This window comes from Electrona antarctica (genome assembly GCF_951216825.1).
Source record: "Electrona antarctica genome assembly, chromosome: 22".
In the NCBI taxonomy this organism is placed as follows: domain Eukaryota; kingdom Metazoa; phylum Chordata; class Actinopteri; order Myctophiformes; family Myctophidae; genus Electrona; species Electrona antarctica.
In genome coordinates this window covers 12981176-13004733 of record NC_136805.1, presented here as the reverse complement: position 1 = coordinate 13004733, position 23558 = coordinate 12981176, and the positions used below count along the sequence as shown (strand labels likewise).

The 23558-nt window shown below is 42.2% G+C and overlaps 1 protein-coding gene across 1 annotated transcript in view; it reads left to right on the top strand.

The window, feature by feature from the left end:
• The window catches only part of fmn2b (formin 2b), a 104769-nt gene that overhangs the window by 36237 nt on the left and 44974 nt on the right, over window positions 1–23558 (top strand). The window contains exons 9-10 of the mRNA XM_079492948.1: window positions 2632–2719; window positions 22201–22262. Coding sequence (XP_079349074.1) covers window positions 2632–2719; window positions 22201–22262 — 150 coding nt within the window. The remainder of the gene's footprint in view (window positions 1–2631; window positions 2720–22200; window positions 22263–23558) is intronic.

Genomic DNA, 23558 nt, shown 5'->3' with positions numbered 1-23558 from the left:
TGATCGGCCAACACTGACCTCAGCTTTTGATCGGCCCTGGATCACTGGTTTGGGACATGGGAACGCAACGCATCCCGTGCCGTTCGGTAGTGTTAACAGTGCATTTCAGGTATTGAGTTTGCACGCTGTACAGAAAATTAAGTCCAATTTAGACCTGGTTGTCAAATTGCCGCGCACCGAACCGAAGGAACCAGATCCAACATTGAGGAACTGGAATTGGTTCCATCACATTTGGAACCGTTTCCCGAACCAGTTTATCACACTGTCAGATCTGGTATGTAGACTTCACGTCTGCTATAAAATTCCAATACTGGTGGTTCTCAAACATTTTAATTTCAAGGAACACCATAATTCTTGAGAGTATACAAATGGAACCACATGTTTGGTTTCATTTGTAAGCATAGAATAGAAGGCCTTTTTTATGCCTACATAATTTCTCTATTGCTGAACCGAACCACATCGGCACTGTGACTGCGTGGTCATTCAATTCAAATTATTCAATTCAATTACCGGTAGATACTTGAAAGCACATGCCAGCCACATACATTCCAAAAACATTTATATTGTGGATTTTTTTTCCTGTAATCCAATTCAAAAAGTGAAACCTTCATATATTGTAGATTCATTACTTCACATTTATTTAAAGTGCAATATTTCAAGACTTCTTGTTGATTACAGCATACAGCATCCAGTATCTCATAATATTAGCATATTTCATGAGGCCAATAATAACATCTATGGGGTTCAGGTCTGCATGCCGAGTTGGCTGCCCAGTCAAGCCCAGTAATTCCATGGTTCACAAACCAGTTACTAGTGGTTTTGGAACTGTGGTGCCAAGTTCTGCTGGAAAATCAGGATCTCATAATGCTTTTCGGCAGACGGAAGCATGAAGTGCTCTAAATTCTCCTGGTAGACTGCTGTGAATTGGGTGATGTTTTTTGGGTTGCCACCATGTCATCTGCTGGTGCTGGTCCACTGTGTTTCATCAAGTCCAGAGTCAACGCAGTGGTGTATCAGGAGTAGTGGAGCATTTCATGCTTCTTTCTGCTGAAAAGCTTTATGGCCAATGGACCCTTATGGGCTATGCAGAAATATTGAGTGCAGAAACATAATTGTCAGTGTATCTATTTTGGGATACTTGATTTTTTCTTCTTCTTTTCAAGCACTGTATGGCGTAATTCTAATAAATAAATGCACTTTGCCACGATATTAAAATAGTTTGGAATGCGCCTGTATGTACAGTATGAGATATTTTGTATGACTTCATACTTCAAAGCCTAGGTGTGTGTGTGTGTTGAGGGGATCCCATGTCTTCTTATCCTGATCACTGCTTCCCTCCCAAACGTCTGTGCATGACCCTACTGATGAGGTCACCCCTTGGAACAGTTTCCTTACAGGAAATTCGTAGCTTAAAATATTTCACTTTTATTACATTTTCAAAGAATTGTTTTGAAATGACAAGGTCGGTTGCGCAACATGTGAGTACGTTTGCTGTTTTCACTTTTAATTGACTACATCAGTACCTTGTGTGCGGTCATTTCAGTACAAAGGCATTCTCTTTTTTTTTATCTCTACAAACACAAAGCTCACAACACATCGCATCACGACCCATTGTAAGCTTGTAGATCGGCTCTTTTTGCTATGAACATACAGTAGGTGTGTCTTGATTTTGACTCACCCATTGCTGTACCTTACCAGCTCAGTGGCCTTGTGGTTAGAGTGTCCGCCCTGAGACTGGGAGGTCGGGGTTCAATCCCCGGCCGGGTCATACCAAAGACTCTAAAAATGGGACCCAATGCCTCCCTGCTTGACACTCAGCATCAAGGGTTGGATTGGGGGTAAGTCCCTGCGACATACTAGCGTCATGTCCAGGGGGTGTACTTGTACGCCAAGCTGCCTCACGCTACAGAAACAGGAGATAGGCTCCTGCCCTATGGGCCTCATGGCTCGGCAAGGCTACTTATTGCTGTACCTTGGGCACAAAAGGTTTGAAAGGCATTGCGTTAAAGCTCTTACAGTAGTTCAGTGGTTCCCAAAAAGTGGTTCGGAAACCCATTTTGGGGTCACATGCCCATTTTCATGGTTCACAAGTAAATATCCCTTTATTTTTAATTTCCTACATTTTGTTTTTAATTATTTTTGCAAAAGATTAAAAAAATAAAAACTCACAACATTTAAATACATTAAATTAAGTTGTGATAATAGCCGATCTACAAGCTCACGATGTGTTGTGAGCTTGTAGAAAAAACACTAGTGAAAACAGCTTTCTACTGTTCTAGAAAGCATTCTCTTGGCTCCTCTGCAGTTTGGTTTGGCCAGGTTGTGATAATCCTGTTTGTTTCCTGTGTCTCTCCTTGTCAAGCTCCTTGATCATACTGTATACAGCTGTGAAAAGATGAGGTTATTCTTCAGTACGCCACTGTAGATGTTATGAAGATGTTCCTTTTTGTTTGTTTTTATTAGGTTACCCATTAGCCACCCAACACCGTGACATCCATTTGGTTCCATGTTTTTAACAATTAAAATGAACACTCAGGATTCGACTTGTGTTTTACTTTAGTCTTTCCTGGGCTCATGACGTGAAGGCAGACGTTCCTGACGTGATTTCCACTGGGTTTCTTTTCTCCGCAGGTTGTGAAGCTCCTTAACAACAAGCGCTCTCAGGCAGTGGGAATCCTCATGTCCTCCCTGCACCTGGACATGAAAGACATTCAGCATGGTAAGGAACTGCACATTTTTAATGACTTGGATCTGTTAGCGCGGCTATTTATTGGCTAATTATTTGAACACGAGTACATTCCATGATGCACTCGTTGGCTGCAGGGTGTCCTCGTGTGTCGCGCCTGCAACCTCCTCGATGCAAGGCGAAACACGGAATGAGGTCGGAATTAAATGACTGGGGCTTTCCATTTAGATCAGAGATTTTTTTTTTTTTTTTTTTTTTTTTTTTAAATGTTTTTTTGTTTTTGTGGCTTTCGCCTTTATTTTATTTTATTTTTTTATGGAGGGACAGACAGTAGGCTGACAGGAAATGTGGAGAGAGATGGGGAGAAGACATGCAGTAAAGGCCGTCGGGATCGGGAGTCGAACCCGTGGCACACTGCCAGACTGGATTACCAGCCAAGGTGCCTGGACCATTGAGCCATGGCCCAGGCCGATTTATTTTGTTTTTAACATATCGGCTCTATCGGCTGCAAACCTCATCAGAGTTTTAATGGATTCGATCTGTTAGGCTATTTATGGGCGTATTACTTGACAGATGAAACATTCCATGCACTCATGGCTGCAGGCTGTCCTCATGTCATTCCCTGCACCTCGACGTGAGACCAAAACAAGAGACGGAGAGAAAGGGTTGAAATGAAACGTATGAAACCGGGGCTTTCCTCTCAGATCTTGTCTTAAGCATTCTGCGTCACTGTTTTCCTTCTCAGTTCTCGCCCTATTTGTTCTTTGCAGTCTTTTTTGTTTGGCCTTTTGGAAGTTCATGCAGATAGCATTGTTTTTAGTACCAGTTTGAGACCTGAAGCACAATTATCGCACAACTATATCGTAACCCAAACGTCATATCCTCTGACTCTTCTGATGCCGCGATGGCTTTAGTGCAGGGGTCTTCAACAGGGGGTCTAGGACCCTGTGTGTGGTGTGGTGTTCTCAGTTACTGCAGGGGGCTGCCAAATCTTTGTGTGATAGGATTTATTTTTGAGTGGTGCAACCACTCCATTAAGTAGCTACTGTATGTGGGTCCCTGGGTCTGTCCCTGTGTCCAAGCACGAAAATAGCGTTTGGTTGGTTTTCACAACCAAGTGTCACTGTTGCGCAGCTATAGTGCTCGTTGGCGCTCGTTGACGCTCGTTCTGTCAAATAGGTCTATTCTAAGGTATAGCATATACTTGTATAGACATATATCACCCTGTGCTCATACTGTGCACAAATGTATTAGCCTACATAAATCTTTGTGTTTGAACACAAAATGCATTTGTAGAATCCAAAAGAAAATCGCGCTTCGCGTGCACGCTGTGTGGCCCTCCACACACAATCATTCTACACTTGTGGCCCCCAACCTAATCTAGTTGAATACCCCTGGGGGCCCCCACACGGTAACTCTGTCATTTCTCAACCGTTTCGGACGCGGGCGGCTCGCCGGAATTGGCCTGGCCCCCTGGGCACGTGCCTGGGGTCTGGAACTTCCGGGGACCCCCCGGGGACCCCCACACGGAGTTGCACCACTCACTTCGCACGGGTGTGATTTTTTTTTTATACATGAAGCACTTGAACCCTAGCATCCCTATTCTGAGGGGAACATTAGCAAAAAAATAGTAGTGGTGTAGAGGGAAAAGGGAGCAGACCAAGTACAGAGCCAAAAAAGCCTCACAAAAAACCACGCATTAATTTGCACAACACTGATGATAGTGCTGTCAAACAAGTCACATTTAAATCTCAAAACATTAAATGAAATCTGCAACACAATTTAAAAAAAAAAAGAATGTAGTGCTTCCTCTCTCTCATGCTAAACATTGAACACCCCTGCTTTTGTGCAAAGACTGCACACTGTAAACTAACTGCCCATGTGCCTGCCACCCAAACCAGGCGTCCCTATTTTGGGCATGGAAAAAAAATGGAATTGAATATTTTTTTTTATGTTTACAAATAAAAACCTAATGTAATAATGTGGATCTCGGGATCCACAAGGGAACGGCGTGGCTCCAATGTGGTTCTGGAACTTCATGTCACCAGACTGTGACATCAGTCATCTATGACACATCCATTATGTATGACAGCCCAATCATTCAGAGCCCAATTGATTTTCCATTAGAGCAGTCGTAGTATGTTAACTGCGCTTGAAGTTCAGCTATTTTCCCCTAGTACGAAATAGACTTTTTCATTTTATAAGATTTATTTTGGGGCTTTTTTTAATTATGATTTTTGGTATACAAGCATTTCAATAATGTTTAACCAGTAAGTTACAGATTGGTCAAAAAATGTGCAGAAACATACAAACAAACAAAACAAGAGACTTATATTTTGGGGCTTTTATGCCTTTATTGATAGGACAGTAGGCTGGCAGGAAATTGTGGAGAGAGAGCTGAGGAGTGACACGCAGGTCGTCGGGATCTTAGAGTATATACTGTATATAATAAAGACGTCAACGAGAGGAAGCATTGAAGCGAAAAAGACATGGTGGCCGAAAGTGGTATTGCAGCTTCAAGCGGCACCGGAACATTTGTTTTGAAAGGTGCTATATAAATAAAGTTCATTATCATACGTGAACGCGAGCCATAGGTGAACGCGAGCCATAGGTGAGCGCGAGCCATAGGTGAGAGCGAGCCATAGGTGAACACGAGCCATAGGTGAGAGCAAGCTATAGGTGATCACGAGCCATAGGTGAGCGCGAGCCATAGGTGATCACGAGCCATAGGTGAGCGCGAGCCATAGGTGAACACGATCCATAGGTGAGCGCGAGCCATAGGTGAGCGCGAGCCATAGGTGAGCGCGAGCCATAGGTGAACACGATCCATAGGTGAGCGCGAGCCATAGGTGAGCGCGAGCCATAGGTGAGCACGAGCCATAGGTGAACACGAGCCATAGGTGAGCGCGACCCATAGGTGAGCGTGAGCCATAGGTGAACACGATCCATAGGTGAGTGCGAGCCATAGGTGAACACGATCCATAGGTGAGCACGAGCCATGTAGCCTACATGGCGGTGCTCGTTCATGACTCACACGCACGCACGCATGGTGCTCGTTCATGTTTTCGGCCCAGCGCGTTTACATATGGCCCAATTCCAACCCAGAATGCACTCTGTTCCAACCCGGAAGAAGTGGTGAAAACGCCTCATGCGTTGGGTGAGCAACTCAATGCAAGTGGATGGTGGGGAAATCCGGTGACGTCTCTATTATTTTATAACTCTATAGTCGGGATCTGCATTCGAACCAGCGACTCGCTGTCGGGCTGCATTGCAGCCTAGGTGCCCGGGCCCGCTGGCGTAGCGGTCCCGGACATAACCGGTTAACAAAGGAACGATAGGAAAAACTATTACTGTCAATTGAAACGGACACAGCTGTTATTTTGACATTTCAGTTTAGCAGACACGTTGCAGGAAAGGCCTGTCATGTCACATATAAGTTGAGGACCCTGGAACCGTATACAGTAGCTCACAGGCATTAGACAGACCATTGCGTCAATATGTCCCAGGTTTGAGCCCTGTAACGATGTCCATGCCTGCCAAGACGCACGTCACCAAGATCTCACAAATACAGAATAAATATTCACGCTTTGTTGATCACCATGAATGAGTCTCAGACACTTTCATTGCAAAGACCCCCAAATTGATATGCATTTGGCTGAGGACCACATTAAAAAACTAATAATAATAAAAAATCCCGGGAGAGGATAATGTTTTGTCGACATTAAAAAATAATAATAATACAAAAAAATAGACAATCTATAAGCTTTAAGCTTTAACCCAAGTCTTTGAGCATGTTTTAAATAGTCCTCATTTCACCCCCCTTTTAGATATTTGCTTTGGCTTTTCAAAAATAGCATATATACAAGCTCAGCGCAATTCACTTTGTGCCACGCTGCGAGTTTGTACAAACTATTTTGCAAAGTGAGATGTACTAATTTTAGAAGGCATTTGTAGAATCGGCCTCAGGTCTTAATAGGTTAACTTAATGGGTTAACCCCTCCATAAGGTGATAGTGGGGATATACCGGGGTAGTTGAGTGCGTGCACGCACGCACGCACGCACGCACGCACACACAAGAAGGACCGACTCTTGTTGATCCTATGCTGTTAGTGGTAGCCATGAAACTATACATTGACGCTTGTGGACGTTCCTCCACCAGGCCTTCCGCCTTGTCCTCAGATTAATGACTCATGCTCTCTCTCTCTCTCTCTCTCTCTCTCTCTCTCTCTCTCTCTCTCTCTCTCTCTCTCTCTCTCTCTCTCTCTCTCTCGCATGTCTCTGGCGCCTTCGCTCAGGGACTACTGGGATTTCTGGCATTATCATAATTAGAGGCCTGCCAAGGCAAACTGCAGTAAATGCTTTTCACTGTAGATAGATTGTACATTTCTCTTTTTACTCACTGTAGATTACGGTCCATATTGCTGATGATACTGTGACACACACACACACACACACACACACACACACACACACACACGAAAAAATCACTGTTCACTGCACAAAACTTAAACTATGCATACCGAGCACATAACCCAAACGTCTGCATATGGTGTTTTGGCTGTGTACAGTGTCGGGTATGGACTAGTTTTAAATTGATTTTTAAAAACATACAAGGTTTGTTTCCACCCGACAGCAACGATACTAACTAACAATGCTGTGAATCTACTGAAGGACCTCAACTTTTACATGACATGACAGCCTACACATGTTTGGCACAACGCAGCAACTAGATGGCCATTGAAAGGTTTTGCATTTCATTTTGCTATTTATTTTCATTTCATAGGAATGTAGACATTAGCCAATCAGAGCTACACAATGAGCTGACTCTTGCTTGGATTCACCCAGCAGTTTTGGAAATAATAACAGCTTTTGAGAAAACACTCCTTCAATGTTTTGGCACAGATTCGTACACTTTTCAGCTCAAAATAACATTGTTGTAAAGATAATTTATGCTTTATTATGATATATTTATTTAATATTACGATGGGGTTAATTGCTGAGGACATATTTCCCGTATGTGCAAATATACAGTGACAATTACCAACAACAACTTTATCCAACAAATGAATAATGGTGAATGTGGTACACCAACATTTATTCTAATTTAATTAAATTTGAGCTTAATTTGGATTATGAAATTATTGTTTGAGTTAAATCCACCAACCGTCCTAACACTTTCCGTAATCAGCTTGTAACTTTTAATCAGTAACAGCTGCTCTCCCTGTTGAGTAATCAAAAAGTGTCAAATAGGTAATTATCACCTCAATCAACCACTGCTAAGCTGTGTCAATTTCGTTTTTGTGCATCGATGAGACCGAAATGTAAAAAGAAGAAATACAGATTTCTTTACCCACATGAACTCTAGCATCCACATTCTTAGCATGTCATAATTTGCTAACATTTAGCCAAAATAACCTGTCCACAATCTCTCAACGCGTTGCGTTGGCGTTGCGTCCGCTAGTTTTGGCAAAGAGAATTGGTATAGAGGGAAGAAAGGAAGGGCCCTGGTCATAGGGTTGAATGGGTTAAATGTAAATAATGTTGGGCAGAAACATTTTATGTCTATTAAGTTTATTCAAAAATGAATGTGCTACTTGATCTTACTACAGTGTCACACAAAAGTATCAAATAGCAGAGCCACAAGCTCGTTTTGAGCTTGTAGATCTGCCATTTTTTAATCATGAAAAGTAACAGTTTTGGACATATGAGGTTTCCACCCGACAGACGATACAAGTTGTGCAAGGTGCATTTGACCGGCACATTTTAGCTACCCAGGTCACATTCCAAACGTTTTGCAATGTGACTGGTCAGGACAGGGTTAACCTTTCAGTGACCGCATCAATAATTTGAGGAACATATTCTGACAAAAACCCAAAATGTAAATAGTTCCTTTTCAACGCAAAGCGGGAATACAAACTGATCCAAGCACAGCTGTGCATCAAATGTTACATTGCAAGCACACAGTCTTCATGTGGTAAGATCATTGTACAGCGACAGATTGGGGAAACAGCCCATCCCCAGTTTTATGTGACAGTTATTTGACAGGTTCCCAGCGAGGAACAATGGTTTTCCAGGTTCCCAGCGGGGAACAATAGTTTTCACACACGATATATAGGGTGGGGGGGCTCAATTTGTTTTGACAAAATACTGAAAAGGACACGACACTGTACTGTATGAAAAAGTTATGATTAATGTTCCATAGGAGATATTAACCACTTGTACAGTAAGCCCTATTGTTGTGTGACGAATAGCAAAAATATAGTAGCCAATCTATAGTATAAGCTCACAACATTGAAAATTGTTAAAAAATAATTCCGCCTATAAACGCGTGCCCAAAATAGGGCCGGACAGGTTGAATGAAAGGATCGTTTTTTTTAATCTGCCTATTCTTTCATACCGAATCAACTCGAATACAAGGAGATTCATTTATAGGACCACTTGGCATGATGATAAAATGTAATTTTAGCAGCGTGGCCCACAGATGCTCTTAGCTCCTCAAGGGAATCCCAAGAAATCCCAAAGAAAATAAAACTAATTCAGTGTCGTTTTTAGGAACTCTTTGACGGCACAATGAATAACAAAATAAAAAATATATCTAATGAGGCCTTTAATTAATATAGCTTTGTTTATGTAGAACAGGACAATTGTCCCACAGCATGAAATCATGAGGTTTTTCCTGTCCATATTCAGTATGAACCCCGCTGGGACAAAACATTTGTTTTATACGTATATATCATTCTTCAGTAAACACTGTCCAGAATATAGTAAATGTGTTGGAGAGGTTATGAAATGACCTGGTCTAAAGTTGCATGAACACACCACATTTGAAGCTCATTGTTTATCACAGCCCAGTGAAGAGAGCAATCTGTAAACAAACAGCATTGTTGTGGAAATGTTATCCCAGAACAATTGTCAGCCTAGACCAGAACAGAAAACGATTGTCACAAACGCAAAGATTTGGGGAAAATTATGGTATAAATGACTATATTACATTTGAACTTGAACAGTGCGACATGGTAGAACAAATCTTAATTAGATTGTATGTTGAGTTTTTCCATGTTTTCAAGCTCCGTCTCACACGTTGCATATTGGCTCACAAATAACCTCAAGTGGGGAGAATACTCTCTGACATATTTCTCAAGGCCTTGCCTGCCGTGGCTTTGTTTGCCCTCCATATTTAAATTATAAACAGAGAAGGACGAATCGCTTGCAGATTTCTGTACAATTTGCATGAGTAACGCAGGCTATCCCTTTGAGACTGGTCCTCTTCCCTGCAATGCTTTACCACTTCACATTTACATAACCCCCGCTCTCATTTTCCATGTGCTGGAGTGTACATTAGTGATTGTTTGAGGTTGCACAAATCCCTATAGAGACTGCATGTTTTGACTTTACTCAACCAGTAAAAATGCTGTCAAATTCACAGGAACAGGCAGACTGGTCCCGTGATTGTATTATTGTGTTCCCATGTACAGTACGTACTGCGTACACTTTGTTTCTCTTAAGCAGCTTTTAGAAACACCCTTTAAATGTTTAATTTACAGATGTAATTTCCTGGGGTCTAGTAGGACTATAGTAAATAATAATAAAGAATAAAAAAAATACATATTTAGACACTGTTCCCCTGTCAAAAATAGCTAAAATCGTTAAAACGAAAAAAAAGCAAAGTAGCAAATTAAAACTAATTAACACTCATATTTTACTTTCTCTAATAACAACCTAAAACATGAACCTTGGTTGAAAAAAACCCAAAGTGGTCCTTTAACCTAAGTTATGACCTTAAACACTTAAACCCCAGCATCCGTATTGTGGCTATTGGCAGGGAAATCTTTCCCCAAAAGTACAGAAATCAGAAAAGACACTGGCATAAAGCCCAGAGGGACTCCGCTCGACTATAATAGGGTTTAAGTGATTAAGCACTCTTTCTTAATATCATACCCTTTTCACAGCAGACATTATGACTGGTAGATAGCTGAAGGTAATAACATTAATGGTGTGCATGTTTTTTTGCGACCACAGGTCGCATTTAAAAAAGAGTTTTTTTGCCGGTCACTCAAAATCACTCCAAATCTCCATACATGGGGAAAGCCCCCATATATGGTGCCCAGGTCTCGTGACATCACGTGACATCATCAGTGATGTAAGCCCATATATGGAGATCCCTGATGTCATCAATATTGGCCAGCAACTCTACATCTAATCTCAAACCCTTACGTAGATTCTCCATATATGGATATATGTCAGAACCGGTTCTGACATTCCATATGTTGATCCTTCCCCATCCACCCTTCCTCTTCGATGTCTCCCTTTTGACTGATACCTGTCCATTCAAACTCTAGATGGGCCTGCCCAAAAGTTATTAGTGCAGCCCAGTAGCCGGTGAAAACTAGAGTACTCAACAGGCCCGAAAATGTGCCTGCGTGAACAGCACCTGTACACTTACGCTAAATGAAACACTCCCACCATTAAAGACGGGTGCAATGGCTTTTTTGGGGCATTTTATTTTGAAGTTCTACTCTGAAGCGGAAAGATGTGCGTTTCTTAACCAATCAGAGCGTTGCATCCCTTCAGGCTATATGGGATCGTACTGTAGCTCTGCTACATGTGTGACCCTATTTTGGCATAGATTGTTAGGTATGCCCATATGATTGATTGATTGATTGATTGAAAATTGTATTTCACAGAATGAAGAACCGAAAGCACAAGTCAATACAAAAACTGCTACTTTGAGGACAAAACCATGAAAAGCGCAAATACTTTTTTACATCAGGGTCCTTCATTTTATATATATATTTAATAAAGTAATATATTATATTTTCAGTGTCACAAAATAGGAACACCATTAATTCAACCAGGGGGTCCGGGGGAGCAACGCGCTTCACACTTTTCCTTGTAATAATGTAATCCAGGGGTTCCGAAACGTGGCTCCCAAAAATAGCTGTGGCCTCTGGCTACAGCCCCCCTAATGCGAAACGGCTTTAAAAAAATAATAATTAAATTTTGAAAACCTGTGTTGTAGGCCGTTTATCAAATGGTGTGTGGCGGTCAGCATACTTATGAAGGTTTCTATATTTTTTTTTTCCACCTTTGACCTCCATCCTACCTGTGTATGCTGAATTTTGGTCAAAGCAACGGATGAAGGGATGAGAGAGTGGGAGAGAGAAGTAAGAGTGGAGGGTTGGGTGGCTGAGAGAGGCTTTTTCTCCATTTATCTTAGCTCAGCCAAGCCCCATAGGGGCCTATTGAGGTGGAATGTCGGTGTATATTTTATGCCAGCGCCAGAAGAATTTGTACTTAATTTTCATGTAATCAATGTGTTTATACGTTTTGCTAGGCTCCACAGACACGGGGTCCATAACACACTGGATTTGTGTGTCCGTTACGGGGGGATTAGGAGGTTCCTTTGTTAAACATCCAGTCGCAGATTTTGCAGGGAGATTGAGCGTTTCAGTCCCACGTCCTGGGATTCCGTTGGCAGGTTGAGGCCTAGGAATCTCCCGGCATGTACACTATGCGGCTTTAAGGATGACCATGTACTGTGTGATGGTACTGCACTATTGACCCGACTAATACAACTTCAAAAAATATCCTTACCTTTCTTTTATCCTTTTATCCTTAAATATCCTCTCTGTCCCTCCATCTCCTCTCTTCTTTCTGGCTGTCTTGTTTCCCGCCTCCTTTCATAATTTCCTTCCTCGAAAACAAAAACGTATCATTGGCATTCGTGTTCACTGTTTTGAACCACCAGGGGCCTGTTTAGGATCACATTATGTAATACCATGCTGTGTTCACGCAGAATTAGAAGATCTCACCCCACTTTCTATTCTATGCACCAGCCATGTTTTGTTTTGTAAAACTTTATTTACACAGGAGACGAGACAGCACAGCACAGCTCAGCTTGATGTTAGTCTCACACATTGACACATCGGAGCTGCCCATTACAGTCTTTGCACTTGACCTGAACTGCTTAACTGGAGCTTATTTATGAGCTTAATTTTTATAGTGTTCCAGTTCCAATTTTGTCTGCTCATTTCTTTTTTTAAAGAGTTAAGTCTTAAAAAGACAAAAGAGTGGCCGCACACACTGATAGCCAAAGTGCCGATTATTTATTTGGATGCAGAGTAGAATAGAAACCAACGTTTCGGCAGGTACAACTGCCTTCTTCAGGGTATGAAGTTGTACCTGCCGAAACGTTGGTTTCTATTCTACTCTGCATCCAATAATCGGCACTTTGGCTATCAGTGTGTGCGGCCACTCTTTTGTCTTTTTAAGACTTAACTCTTTAGATGTTTCTGCCGTGAGCTGGCACCACTACCAAGACTGGTGTGCGTTTAGCATCCTCCTGCACAGTGCTCATTTCTTTGTGTCATCACTTAACAATTCCACTTGTTTAATCTGTGTCTTGAGTTGACTGCTTTCTCTATCCTAATCCTGATTGGATAAAATTGGTATCCCAGTTTCGGTTTCTGAAAATTCTGTTTAATAAAAAGCTGGAGAGACATGTTGAGTTACTGCAACAAACACTATATAGCAATGAGTACTATCACAATATAGAGCTTTTTAACACTTATTTTAACCAAAGAAAATCACTTACACTACCTTTTAACACAATCCATCCGTAGGACGTCTGGAAACGTTTCAGAGTAAAAGCGGCCATGTCTTTCCGGCACCCCAGAGCTGCTATTTTGAAGGAATCCCGGGAATTATTGTGTTAAGGTGTAGTGTGTACAGTACTTATTTTGTCTAGCCCATTTAGACCTGAGGCCGATTCTACACGCCTTCTAAAACCTAGCCTAAGGTTTAAGAAACCTTAAAATTCGTATTTTTTTTAGTATAGCAACAACTAATGAGACACCGAGGTAGCTCCCCGATTCAAAGGTATAACAACGTATAGGTTGCACCAGGTCTAAATGGGCCAGCAGTGTACACAGATGTGGACACGCATATCACTCTCACTCTCACTCACACACACACACACACACACACACACACACACACACACACACACACACACACACACACACACACACACACACTATTATAGATGGCTAGCATCTTGCAGAGAAGCTGTAAAATCAAGCTCAAATTCACACTCTTTGGCTCAACTTGTCCTCCCTAATGAACTTGATCCTACGCTCATGTGACTTGTAATGTAAGCGCCTCTTCCCTGACAACTGAGTAGTTGCTGACCTAGGTGAAGAGTATGGGCCATTCGCTGCCTTGGCCATTCTTTGCAGTCATTAGGGTTTTTCTAAATCTGTTGGAGCTGTCACTTTTTGGAGTAGGAGGTAGGGAACGCACGATGCTCTTAAGGAAACCTCATCGAAAGCTTTGTACTGGTGGTCTGAGGCAATGTTTCTATTTATTTATTTATTTTTAAATCTGGAAGTTGTTTGCATTTCCAATAAAATGTCTTATCTAAACACTTCCAGTCAACAGTGAGACTTTCATCAAGTCTCACACTTGAAGAATGCAACATTACTCATTTCAGCCTGAATCCCATATCCTGCACTGAATATCATTATTGGTTCTCACAACCCAATTTAGAATGTTTTCAGCATGTTTATGGATGGATATATTCATTACAGATATATTCCATCAATCAGTTTTCAACAAAGTGAAAAGAGCAATTTGTGTTTTCTTAACCGCATGAACCTTAGCATTGCTATTCTGACATAACAGGCGAACACTGTCGGTACAATTTGGCATAAATAGCATCCTGCCATATCACACTGTCGCAGCAGACAGTCGCTCAGGAGTTGGAGCTGCAGCTTGGGAATCTGTAGGTTCCTAGGCTAGGTCGATCCACATCCTCTTAGTCTTTGAGCAACATACTGAACCCCTATCTGCTCTCAATTGTAACCGGAACACCAGGAGGTCCCCAGCAAAATATGTATATGTATCGTCGCAATACATTCCACCACTTTAACCATATTTTATACTTTGGCTATTAAAAAATAGCAGATATAAATTAAAGCTCATAGCGTGTCACTTTGTGCCGCACTATGAAATGGTCAATTTATAGCACTTTTATCCAAAGCGCTTTACATAGACTGTGCATTACATTACATTCACGCTCGCATTCATACACCGATGGCGTTGGAAACCATGCAAGGCACCGACCTGCACATCGGGAGCAATTAGGGGTTCAGCGTCTTGCTCAAGGAGACTTCGACACCAACTCTGGGCGAGCCCGGGATCGAACTTTGAAACTCGCGGTTCCCATCCGTCTGCTCTACTGCCGCCCCTATGAGTTTGTAGGTCTATATATATTTTTTTTTATCGTGAACATTTGTTCAAATATATTTTATTTATTTTTTAAAGATTTTTTGAACATTTTGAACTAAACCGCGGCCAAATATAATATCAATTTGGGGGTCATTGGCACAAAGACGTCTGAGAACGACTGCGTTATGTCACTTACCGTATGTTACATCAGGGGTTCTCAACCCGTGAGTCGCGACCCCTCGGGGGGTCGCCAAATTATTTTGGGGGGGCTCCAAATTATATAAAAGAAAAAAAGTTTTTTCTTTTTTTTTTGCAACTGAATGGCTGGAAAAAGGAAATGAAGAGTTTACATATAGTACACATAGTACATGCATACACCTTCCCTAATGATTATATCTGGTTTCAGTATTTATTTATGGTGTATTGTCTCTATTATTAAGGTTATTGTAGCAGTCAATTTATATTGGGGGTCGCGAGGGGGCGGGGCGGGGGTCCCGAGACATTGCCAAAGCATTTCTGGGGGTCTCCGGCCAAAAACGTTGAGAACCCCTGTGTTACATCATCAGGATGTGTTGCACTGCGAGTGATGCAGTTTGATTGTTGACCCTAAGCCAACTTGAGTGGCTTGAACATCCAGACAGAGACACAACTTTACAAATCAAATTTGAATCACATTTCAAACCACCTAGGAATGTGTTTCAAATCTGATTTGCAAAACAATCAGTATCCATGTGTTTTTTTTTTTTGCTGTCGGACTAGATAAAAAACAACCTGATTGCAGTCCGGATAAGCCAAAATTCAGACTGGGGGAACCATTAAAACAAGTACAATGTTGTCACAACAGCTCCTACGCCCTGTGTTTGTCTGCTGCATCGAGGGGTTTTGGACACAGCTTTGTGTTGTTGGGCAGTTTGAAGTTGTCAATTATGTACACTTAGTCTCAACAAACTCATTGGGATCTTGTAGATCTGCCATTTGTTTTAAACAATCAGGATATATATATATATTTTTTTGCCTAAAATAAGGACACCAGGGTTAATGCAGTTTATGGGGCCATATTTTGCTGACTAGACTATGTAGTGAACCCAACGGGACAAAAAAAAACATTTTCCAGTGATTGTTTGTGGGATATTGCTTTTCCCAACACTTTGGTTCTTTGTGTGCAGAATGTGTTGTATACATTTTAGTACAGCGGCAGTTTAGCACTGTCTAATATGGAGGTTTGATTACACTGCAAATAGCAAAGAATGATAAACATGGATTTTCCTTAGTTAGAGCAAATATGCCTGGATTAGGTCTTAATTACTGTGTGTGTGTGTGTGTGTGTGTGTGTGTGTGTGGGGGGGGGGGGGGGGGGGGGGGTACTGTAGCTTATACTCCACACATACATGAGTCTGGTTTCCTTAATTCACACCTTCTCTGCTGTGTTTTTTGTTGCTACCATTGGTGCGGTCGGAAATAAACATATTTTATTGCAGACTAATGGGGACATTAAATACAAGATCCAGGTTTTGGCCAGAAGCGTTTAGATTTCAAAACCCCTGTTTACCGATGGTTCAAAAGTCACAGTAAAACAATATACCAACTCCTTAAGTCTGTATGTATCGCTTTGGATTTTCCAGTGTCGACACTTTAGCTAGCAGCACATTACGAGAATGTTACTACACACACAGGTCATACACATAGCTGTCTTAAGCGCCATTCACACTGAACACTATAACTATTGTTCACCATTGTATTTCTTATATAGTTTGCATGAACTCTGCTATCCATTTGACGTGAGAACACATTTTAAAACTATGTTTTTATAGTTATAGTGCTCAGTGTGCCCTTCCCTTTACTGTATTTGTGAGTACATAACAATTTATTTTTATTCTTAAACCTACCGGACCAACCTAACACTATCCCTAAACCTAAAACATAATAACCCAATCCTAACCTAACCCTAAACCTAAACCTACTGGGCCAACCTAACACTATCCCTAAACCTAAAACATAATAACCCAATCCTAACCTAACCCTAAACCTACTGGACCAACCTAACTATCCCTAAACCTAAAACATAATAACCCAATCCTAACCTAAGCCTAAACCTACTGGGCCAACCTAACACTATCCCTAAACCTAAAACATAATAACCCAATCCTAACCTAACCCTAAACCTACTGGGCCAACCTAACACTATCCCTAAACCTAAAACATAATAACCCAATCCTAACCTAACCCTAAACCTACTGGGCCAACCTAACACTATCCCTAAACCTAAAACATAATAACCCAATCCTAACCTAACCCTAAGCCTAAACCTACTGGGCCAACCTAACACTATCCCTAAACCTAAAACATAATAACCCAATCCTAACCTAACCCTAAGCCTAAACCTACTGGGCCAACCTAACACTATCCCTAAACCTAAAACATAATAACCCAATCCTAACCTAACCCTAAACCTAAACCTACTGGGCCAACCTAACACTATCCCTAAAGCATAATAACCCAATCCTAACCTAACCCTAAGCCTAAACCTACTGGGCCAACCTAACACTATCCCTATCCCTAAAACATACAACAATAACCCAATCTTAACTATAATCTCAAAATCCCTGAACCTATCACTTACTAGAACTAATGCTAGCCACGCCCCCTAACCCTAAACCTTTGTAACCTTAACTCTAAATATATTTACTTTTACTCGCCATGAAATTGCCTATTGACGACGGGGAACATTTTCCTCACAACTTCAATAGATCAAATTTTGCTATACTTGTAGGTTTATTCAGTCTTTAATGTACAAATAAACTAAGAACTGCGTGCACGCACACACACGTGCGCGGGCACACACACGCACAAGCGCACACACACACACAGAACATGTGCACATGTGAAGTACAACCACACACACAAGACCAATTACATACTGTATACACACCACATGCACAAACACTCATGCTCACACACTCTTACTGTACGTGCACACAACATGTATTTACAGTGAAGGAATTGGAGTGCACAACCTCAAAGTGAATGTATCCAATATCCAGTTTATTTTTCTGATGGGGGGGGGGTTCCCAAGGGCAATCCTTTTTAATGGCTTTTCATGCATAAAGACAACACGGCAACAGGCCTGAGAGATCTGGCCTTCTTACAAATGGAGAAAAACAAATATTTGAGTGCTGCGGGCACGATAAGGTGCCAGTTGAACGGTTTTAGACATGGACCAGTTTTTCTCAGTTCGTAGTAAACATTTTCTTTCTGTCAAGATAGTTACAATCTTGATTGTCCTTGATAAGTGGCTTTTTAGATACACAAGGCCTCTGCAGTGCATATTGATATATTTGGAGTAAGTTAACTCCAGCTTAATTTCTACCCCAACGAGTGATGGTGTGAGGTGTTGAACTTGAAAGTAAGTTCTTGTTGATATTTAAGCAACACTGTCCTATTAGGTACTTCATACGTGGTTGTGTGACACCCGTGCGAAGCTCAAGTATAACTCTGGCTTTAGGCTTTTGTTTCACAAATTACTGGCACAGCTTTAATAGTTTAAGACAGTTATTGGAACACAGAACATTGTGGGGGAAAACCTCACATACCTCTGAACTAGTGCACATATAGTCGCACTAACACACACACACACACACACACCCCATTATGTTACATACATACATATGTATGTACGCGCCCTCCTCTCTGTCCTGTTTCTCTCGACTCGGCTCTGTGTAACACTATAGCTTAAATTAAACAATCGACAACTCGCTCAGTGTTTGTGTTCAAACATTGACTTTTTAAGGATTACAGAGTTAGGCGCCAGATCTCAGCGCTGAGGCCGAGACAAGAAGGCGACATGAGGAATTTAAGCCACAACTCCTTCCCTTTGTTCTCTGACTGATTTGAGGTATATTGCTTTCATCCCAGTGCTAAGCAATGTGTTGTGTGCATGTGTGTGTTGCCAATCGTGTGCACATGCATACGCTATACACTGTGTGTGTGTGTGTGTGTGTGTGTGTGTGTGTGTGTGTGTGTGTGTGTGTGTGTGTGTGTGTGTGTGTGTGTGTGTGTGTGTGTGTGTGTGTGTGTGTGTGTGTGTGTGTGTGTGTGTGTGTGTGTGTGTGTGTGTGTGTGTGTGTGTGTGTGTGTGTGTGTGTGTGTGTGTGTGTGTGTGTGTGTGTGTGTGTGTGTGTGTGCGTGCGTGCGTGCGTGCGTGCGTGCGTGCGTGCGTGCGTGCGTGCGTGCGTGCGTGCGTGCGTGCGTGCGTGCGTGCGTGCGTGCGTGCGTGCGTGCGTGCGTGCGTGCGTGCGTGCGTGCGTGCGTGCGTGCGTGCGTGCGTGCGTGCGTGCGTGCGTGCGGTCGATCATTGTACCACTTGATTTTAATGAACAGTCTTCCTAATCAGTTGTGTATGCACACGTGTAGCTTTGATATGGTTATGTGTTGATGATGGTCTGTCTGTATGGTTAAAAGTAATTCTGTTCTCTACAGAAGTAATGGTGTCACAGATGAAACCATACACCAAGAGGTTTATTCATATTCGATTGACTTTGGAGATTTTTTATTAGTCAACATTTTACTGAACAAACTCAGAACTGAAGATCGTGTGTGTGTGTGTGAAGAGAGAGGGAGAGAGAGACTGTCTATCTGTCTGTCTAAGTGGAGGTCCCATCACCCAACAGACCAATGCAGTTAATTGGCTGTCATTCTCATCTCACGTCGCATTAAGCGGCTTAATGCCACGGGTGTCGGGCTTGGCTAACCTCAAGAGTGTGTGTGTGTGTGTGTGTGTGTGTGCGTGCGGCAGGGAGTCAGGTGGTGGGATTGCACATCGCCAAAAAAAGCAGTCTTGTATTCATCAGATAAGTAGGATAACAGTTGTCTCCCATTAAAGACACTCGAACACCTCAGACAAGACCATCTACAAATGGCTTCCTGGAACTCTGGAGAAAAGCTCTTCTGACTAAAGACTCAGACCCAGTTTGTACGAAATCTAATGTGTTCATTCATTCACAAAATCACACATTTATCCTCTCACTCACGAAGCCTAGATGCTGTGAGAAAGGACAGGAATCGTGTGTGTGTGTGAGAGCTGTGGGTGGCATGGTAGACATTTAAGGTGTGTGAACAGGAAAGAAATCTGTCCCAAATCTGTTCTTAAACCGTCAGCTTTACACACACAGGGTTTGACCCCACGTTGGGGTCGCTAGTTAGGGTTAATTCTGCTGGCGGGAGAGAGTTGTAGGGGATTAGGTGTGTGTGTGTGTGTGTGTGTGTGTGTGTGTGTGTGTGTGTGTGTGTGTGTGTGTGTGTGTGTGTGTGTGTGTGTGTGTGTGTGTGTGTGTGTGTGTGTGTGTGTGTGTGTGTGTGTGTGTGTGTGTGTGTGTGTGTGTGTGTGTACGAGGGAGAGAGAGGGAGTATTCATGTGTTTGCTATATGGACTGAGCACGTATCGGGAGAGAGCTTATTGGATGCCTCACCATTACTGCCTTTGTTTCCCGCCTCTCTCTCTCTCTCTCTCTCTCTCTCACACACTCTTCCAGTTGTGTGTAGAAAATGTGTTTCATCTGCATGACTGTAAAAACAATATACGAAAAATGACAACGCAGGACAGTATTTCACAGCTGTCTTAGAAAGATAACTTTGACCTCATACCCCCCCCCCCCCCATCTCTAACCCCCTTTAGCCGTTCACACAAACACCTCACTCTCTCTCTCTCACCACCCATGTCCGCTAAGCCTCCTGGCAGGGCGACTATCTGGCGTCACAGGGCTTGGCGCCTCGCGGTCTCGCTTGGCACGGCGCGGCATGGCCCGGCTTTGACCGGGTCTGCGCTATGTTGTAGGAGTGGACTGGCGCCACGTCCCTCCATGGCCCTGTGACGCTGTGATGAGCACATGAATAAAGCCCCATCAACCTCTAACCCTGTGACCAGGGGCTAGCACTAGCACTAACCATCAGCCTTATCCCTTTAGGTACATGGTGTCCAGTTCAACCTATGACTGACCCCTTCCTCCTCCTCCTCTCTCTCTGTCCATCTCACTGTGGATTTCACTCGTTTTTTTTTTACACCTGTCTTTTATTTCCCCCTCTTCCCCTCTGAATATTCTCATTATCCCTGCCGGAACGGCCTTAGGCGAGGGATTATGTTTTTGCTCATGTGAGTTTGTCTGGGTGTCTCTCCGTCTGTATGTGAACAGCTAATCTCCGGCATTGTTCGCCGTGACACTTTGCACGCACAGTACACTGCCAGTAGACCAAGGAAGAACCTCTTCTCCAAATATTTCAATATTTGGCCTCATGGTGGCGCCTTAACAGGCCACTATTTATTTTGGCCAACTCTTGAACCATAGATGGGTCATACAATCAAAATCTTTGTTTCCCTGGATTTCTCGGACCAATTATACACGCCTGGGGACTCGGTATACAGTAGGGTTTAAGTGTTAACAAACCATACATGGCTGAATGTAATAATAATAAACAGGATTTTTAAAACACTTACACACAAAGAAACAAAGTGTTTTACATAACACTGAAGATAAATCAGATCTACAATTATGTAAAGGTCCTTGAACAAAAGCAAGCACTGACATGAATTTAACAAAAACAAAGTAAATTACACCCCCTGTCCTTACACCCTCAATAGGGCAAAGAAAAACTCAAGAAAATACCCTTGTTCAGGGAAAAAAGGAAAGAAACCTGGGGAATGTTCACAAAAGAGGGCAACCCCTTTCAGGGTGGACAGGGGGTGATAGAGCCAAGTATACAATATTGAAATGCAAACCAAACAAAGAACAGAATTGTCAAAGCACCATTATCAGGCATCATAGACCCTATTGTGCTAAATAACAGGGTCGTATTAAAATCAGGGACTAGACTATTTGGTCTTCAATGATCTTTATCCACAAATTAGTCTTGAAAAATGTGGGTCGTCTTATAATCAGTCTTATATTCGGCACAATAACTACGGTAATATAACAATGCATCATACAGTACATAATAAAATGCAAGTAAGTACATACAATATTAAAGGACCGTTTCACCTATTTTCATGCTCATTATAATATGGTAGCATTTGTGTCTACTCACTCTCTAGGTCTGTATCCCAAAGGAGGGCTGTCGAAAGTTCACAGTGCACAAACTCGCAAGGGGTTAATAACTTCACAGAGGGGCCAGGCCCATGACATGCATTGAATTCAGCAGAGCTGCAGTGTTCTCTATGATCTGGAGCAGATTTCAATGTACATGACGCATATTTAAATGCATGTCTCTTGTCTCTCTCTCTCCCCATCTCTATCCAGCCATTCTGAACCTGGACAACACAGTGGTAGATCTGGAGACCCTTGAGGCCCTCTTTGAGAATGTAAGCCTGGCGCATGCACGCACGCACACACACACACACACACACACACACACACACACACTCACACACGCGCGTCACACACACGTCACACACACTGCTATGTTTGTATGGAGAATGGTAAAATCAATTGTGATGACCTTCTCAGAGGGTCTCAGAGGTAGACTAATGACTAAGCTTTTCTGAACGTCTCAGTTCAATCATCGAGTGGAAACATTTGGCTGTCTTGATATTTTCTTTCGAAGATCCCATTTTCACGCATATCACTCCCCATGTATTTGTAACAAGGAGTTTCCCGTCTCAGCTTTGTTGCTTCTCTGACATTTTTCACGTTGTCGTCCCTCTGGGATCTCCGGTCATTGTCCACGTTGCACAGGTGATGAGAACTGATAAAGGTTTGTCTGGCGATCCAGTTTACATTCTGTCCGTAACGAATTCCTCTAAAAAGGTGGCACGGAAAAACGAGACTGTATGTATTCTCTCTGAGCATTACCCATTTGGTTCCACTCAGAACTAATAAAAGAGGGGCTGTTTATGATCAAACCTTTCAATGTGGGTTTGTTCTATTAGTCAGATGAAAACCTACTGTATTTTCTATGTCGAATTGAATAATTAAATTTTCGTGTTATTTAATCCCTCAGTAATCACATTGATTTAGTAATAACAGCCTCAGATATATCAATTAGGTGTGTGTGTGTGTGTGTGTGTGTGTGTGTGTGTGTGTGTGTGTGTGTGTGTGTGTGCGTGTGTGCGTGTGTGCGTGTGTGCGTGTGCGCGTGTGTGCGTGCGTGCGTGCGTGCGCAAGTGAGTAAATGTGAACATACTGTATAGCCATGTGTGCTTGTATGTATGCACGCTTACATGTGTGTGCGTGCGTGTCTGTGTTTCGCTTGGAAGTTTCTTCCAGTGAATCTGTACTTCAAATATATTAAAAAAAAAGTCTGGCAGATAAAAAAAAATGAATATGGAAACCACAAAACTGAAGGAATGTTCTCTGTTTACTTGAGGAACAAGTCTTGTAAAAACTTAAATTGCCCTCATTTGACGTTGCTGAATAAGCGCTGCGCTTTCGTTTCGTGTAGAATAACATTTATAAGAAGGCTCGCGGTCGATGCTTGTCTTTGTTGTATTTTTCATAATGTCATACGTAGGCATATTATGCTATATAAAATTGTGCTGTTATTAATGCTGCTCCCTTTGATATAATTCATGAAATGACATTTTGGGCTGTGTGTGTGCGTGCTCACCTCACGTACGCTACCTGATTTATTAACTCATTAAAACTGGGAAAGCATCATT